Source organism: Chiloscyllium plagiosum, unplaced genomic scaffold (assembly GCF_037043375.1).
Source record: "Chiloscyllium plagiosum isolate Xiang-an unplaced genomic scaffold, Cpla_swu_hap1 HiC_scaffold_13, whole genome shotgun sequence".
NCBI lineage: Eukaryota > Metazoa > Chordata > Chondrichthyes > Orectolobiformes > Hemiscylliidae > Chiloscyllium > Chiloscyllium plagiosum.
Window position 1 is genome coordinate 78,592,145 of NW_028270151.1, and position 5,060 is coordinate 78,597,204.

The 5,060-nt window shown below is 53.3% G+C and overlaps 1 protein-coding gene across 1 annotated transcript in view; it reads left to right on the forward strand.

The window, feature by feature from the left end:
• The first annotated feature begins 1,738 nt into the window (after positions 1-1,738).
• Positions 1,739-5,060, forward strand: part of LOC122555753 (presenilin-associated rhomboid-like protein, mitochondrial) — a 46,336-nt gene continuing 43,014 nt past the window's right edge. The window contains exon 1 of the mRNA XM_087993799.1: positions 1,739-1,816. Coding sequence (XP_087849925.1) covers positions 1,770-1,816 — 47 coding nt within the window. The 5' untranslated portion in view covers positions 1,739-1,769. The remainder of the gene's footprint in view (positions 1,817-5,060) is intronic.

A 5,060-nucleotide genomic window follows, 5' to 3' on the forward strand; every position in this document is an offset into this window, starting at 1 on the left:
GCAAGTTAGGAATGGAGTGCTTAAACCACTCCCTTGAAAGCCTCAAGCTTCTGACCTCACGTTGACGGCCATCTAAACTTTACAGCTGAAAGTTGGGTCTCAGGATGAATGACATTGTGTCAGTCATTTCACTGTGGGTGTTGCATAAATCGCAATGAGCAACTTGTCACTATTAACACTAATGTGGCTGCCCTCATCGTATAAGACCAGGGAGAAATTTGACTTTCGGCAGTTTGTGACCTGGTTGAAATCAGTTTTTAGCTGATATACCAACTTGAAATAGCCAAAAGTTCAAAAAAAATGTTTTATTTGAGAGTATATTAACTGAAGAAAAAAAGTGAAAATAAAAACAAAGAACTGCAGATCTGGCAATCTGAAACAAAAACAGAAATTGCTGGAGAAACTCTGTAGTTCTGGCAGCATTTGGGGAGAGAAAGCAAAGTTAACACTTCAATTCCAGTGACCCTTTTAAGTTTTAAAGGAAGCGAAAAGCTATTTTTTATTAATTTCTGAAAGTATATTGAATGACAAAGAAGAAGAAACATTCAAATTGGACAAATTTTCATCCAATTGATTAACCTCAAACCAAAATATATATTATTATATAACACGTGATAAGTTGAAGGCAATTTAAGTCTCACTTGCTCTTTGTTTCTGGCTTTTTCTGTTACTCTTGCTCTAACCTTCCACTTATGTCTGTGCTTTGATTTGTTCTTACTTAGCTTTCAGGTGAGACAAACAAGTTGACATAAAGTTACGAGTTGGGGAAATTTTAAAGACAATAAATCAAGCCTTTTTGATGGCAGGTATGAGGGAAATATGAGCTGCAACAAACAAAGTACTCAGCAAACAGTTATCCTCCTCTCAATCTAATCATTGTCATCCTGTCCTTGACCTCATACCAGGCTTCCCAAGTGGGACTGGGATCCCAAGTGGGGATCAGGAGCTTCAAAGCAGCAAATACTAATCCCACTCTCACTCCCAATCTGATGGCCTTCTCTCTCTTCCCCATCACTCAAGTAATCACAACAATTTTTAAGCCTCAAAATGGTGTCACAGTGATAGAAACATTTGAGAAAAATTTCACTCTCTAAACTTTGTTTACTTATGCTAACATAACCATGCTTTTGTCACAATTTATCCTGTCTCTATCTCCCCGTCCTCTATATTCCTTTCTCCTTCTCCTCTATCCCTCACTCCATTCCCACCTCCTCATTTCTCTCTCTACCCTTCTTGCTGTCACTCACTCACTCACTCTGCCTGTAAATTTCCCCTTCTCCAATCTCTGTAGACCCCTCCTCCACTTACATTATACCTTTCCCTCCAATTTCCTCACTCTCATTCTAACCCCTTTCCTCACTCCCTACTGACCTCCCTAACTCCACACACTCTCTACAATCTCAATGATCCCCCCACCTATCCTCCTCTATGTCCTCATTATCTCTCCGTCCTCCCACTAGCCCCCCCATTCCCATCCTCTCTCTCTATATCCCTAACCCTCCTTCAATCCAATCCCACTCCCTCCATCCCCCACTCTCTCCTTTCCCCATCTCTCTCTCACACTGTTTCCATTCCTCCCTCCCTGCTACTCTCTCTCCCATTCTCTCTATTCCCTCTCTCCCTGCCTTCCAACTCCTCCATCTCTCCTTCCCTCTCTCTCACTATCTATCACTCCACACTGTCTCTCCAGTCCTTTACCAACATGGCGGCCTGATGCCTACCGCTGACCCGGATGCTGCCCCGTCAGCCGGAAGTAAACGCGGGTGAAGATGGCGGCCTGGGCCTGCGCGCCGAGAGGATACCGAGAGTGGAGAAGGTGAGAGGGAGAAGAGGAGAGGGAAGGAGAGAGAGGGGGAAGGAGATGGGGGATTGGAGACAGAAATAGGGATTAGAGGGAATAGATAAAGTCGGAGGGAAGGTTACAGAGAGGGGGAGGGTGTAGAGAGAGAGAAATATCATGGAGAGAATGGGGGATAGAGGGAGAGAGAGCGGATATTAAATAGAGAGAGAGAGGGAGGAGGGATAGAGGGAAGGCGGGGACGGTTTGGTGGATTTTAAAGAGAAAGTGGAGGGCATTGAGAGAGGGAGAGAGACCAGGAGGAGAGAGAGAGATTGAGAGAGAGATCAGGGGAGGGGGAGAGATCAGGGGAGGGAGAGAGAGAGAGAGATCAGGGGAGGGAGAGAGAGAGAGATCAGGGGAGGGAGGGAGGGAGGGAGAGAGATCAGGGGAGGGAGGGAGAGAGATCAGGGGAGGGAGAGAGAGAGAGATCAGGGGAGGGAGGGAGGGAGAGAGATCAGGGGAGGGAGGGAGAGAGATCAGGGGAGGGAGTGAGAGAGATCAGGGGAGGGAGTGAGAGAGATCAGGGGAGGGAGAGAGAGAGATCAGGGGAGGGAGAGAGAGAGATTAGGGGAGGGAGTGAGAGAGATCAGGGGAGGGAGTGAGAGAGATCAGGGGAGGGAGTGAGAGATCAGGGGAGGGAGAGAGATCAGGGGAGGGAGAGAGAGATCAGGGGAGGGAGAGAGAGAGATCAGGGGAGGGAGGGAGAGAGAGATCAGGGGAGGGAGAGAGATCAGGGGAGGGAGAGAGAGATCAGGGGAGGGAGGGAGAGAGATCAGGGGAGGGAGAGAGAGAGATCAGGGGAGGGAGGGAGAGAGAGATCAGGGGAGGGAGAGAGATCAGGGGAGGGAGAGAGAGATCAGGGGAGGGAGGGAGAGAGATCAGGGGAGGGAGAGAGAGAGATCAGGGGAGGGAGAGAGAGAGATCAGGGGAGGGAGAGAGAGATCAGGGGAGGGAGAGAGAGAGATCAGGGGAGGGAGGGAGAGAGATCAGGGGAGGGAGGGAGAGAGATCAGGGGAGGGAGGGAGAGAGTTCAGGGGAGGGGAGGGGGAGATCAGGGGAGGGAGAGAGAGAGATCAGGGGAGGGAGGGAGAGAGATCAGGGGAGGGAGGGAGAGAGATCAGGGGAGGGAGGGAGAGAGATCAGGGGAGGGAGGGAGAGAGATCAGGGGAGGGAGGGAGAGAGATCAGGGGAGGGAGGGAGAGAGATCAGGGGAGGGAGGGAGAGAGATCAGGGGAGGGAGGGAGAGAGATCAGGGGAGGGAGGGAGAGAGTTCAGGGGAGGGAGAGAGAGAGATCAGGGGAGGGAGAGAGAGAGATCAGGGGAGGGAGAGAGAGATCAGGGGAGGGAGAGAGAGAGATCAGGGGAGGGAGAGAGAGAGATCAGGGGAGGGAGGGAGAGAGATCAGGGGAGGGAGGGAGAGAGATCAGGGGAGGGAGGGAGAGAGTTCAGGGGAGGGAGTGAGACAGATCAGGGGAGGGAGTGAGACAGATCAGGGGAGGGAGGGAGAGAGATCAGGGGAGGGGGGGAGAGAGATCAGGGGAGGGAGGGAGAGAGATCAGGGGAGGGAGGGAGAGAGATCAGGGGAGGGAGTGAGAGAGATCAGGGGAGGGAGAGAGAGAGATCAGGGGAGGGAGGGAGAGAGATCAGGGGAGGGGGGGAGAGAGATCAGGGGAGGGAGGGAGAGAGATCAGGGGAGGGAGGGAGAGAGATCAGGGGAGGGAGTGAGAGAGATCAGGGGAGGGAGTGAGAGAGATCAGGGGAGGGAGGGAGAGAGATCAGGGGAGGGAGGGAGAGAGATCAGGGGAGGGAGAGAGAGATCAGGGGAGGGTGTGAGATCAGGGGAGGGTGTGAGATCAGGGGAGGGTGTGAGATCAGGGGAGGGAGTGAGAGAGATCAGGGGAGGGAGTGAGAGATCAGGGGAGGGTGTGAGATCAGGGGAGGGAGGGAGAGAGAGATCAGGGGAGGGTGTGAGATCAGGGGAGGGAGGGAGAGAGATCAGGGGAGGGTGTGAGATCAGGGGAGGGAGGGAGAGAGAGATCAGGGGAGGGTGTGAGATCAGGGGAGGGAGTGAGAGAGAGATCAGGGGAAGGAGAGAGAGAGATCAGGGGAGGGAGTGAGAGAGATCAGGGGAGGGAGAGAGAGAGATCAGGGGAGGGAGGGAGAGAGATCAGGGGAGGGAGAGAGAGATCAGGGGAGGGAGAGAGAGATCAGGGGAGGGAGAGAGAGATCAGGGGAGGGAGAGAGAGATCAGGGGAGGGAGAGAGAGATCAGGGGAGGGAGAGAGAGATCAGGGGAGGGAGAGAGAGAGACAAGGGGAGGGAGAGAGAGAGATCAGGGGAGGGGGAGGGAGGGATCAGGGGAGGGAGAGAGAGAGATCGGGGAGGGAGAGAGAGGTCAGGGGAGGGAGAGAGAGGTCAGGGGAGGGAGAGAGAGAGATCAGGGGAGGGAGAGAGAGATCAGGGAGGGAGAGAGAGAGAGAGATCAGGGGAGAGAGAGAGAGAGAGAGAGAGAGAGAGATCAGGGGAGAGAGAGAGAGAGATCAGGTGAGGGAGAGAGAGAGATCAGGGGAGGGAGAGAGATCAGAGGAGGGGGAAGGAGAGAGAGATCAGGGGAGGGAGAGAGGGGAGGGAGAGAGAGGGGGGAGAGTGGGGGAGGGAGAGAGGGAGAGGGGGGAGGGAGAGAGGGAGAGGGGGGAGAGTGGGAGAGGGAGGAAGAGTGGGGAGCGAGAGACATTGGGGAGGGAGAGAGTGAGATTGGGAGAGAGTGAGATTGGGGGAGGGCAAGAGAGAGATTGAGTAGGGAGGGGGTGAGAAAGGGAGAGAGAGATTGGGGGGAGAGAGAGAGAGGGAGGGAGAATAGATAGGAGTGAAGTTTGGAAGAAGGGAGACGGAAAGAAGGTCAGATGGAGTGAAGGGGCTCATGGGAAATAGGGAGAGAGGTCAAGAATGGAAGAGTGAAGGGTTGGGGGAAAATAGGAGAAGAAGAGAATGAAAGAGTGTGTGAGTGTGTAAAGTTAGAGGAGACACAACACCGTGGGGTTGGTGAGAACGAGGCGAGGGGAAGGGGAAAGGGGTACAGGGAAAGGGAAAGGGGTACAGGGGAGGGAAAAGGTGAGAGAGCAAGAGAAGGACAAATAGAGAACCAACAGGGACTAGGCAGGAAGAGAGGCAGGGGACAGGGAGAACAAGGAATGGAGAAAGTGGTGAAAAGGAGATCATCA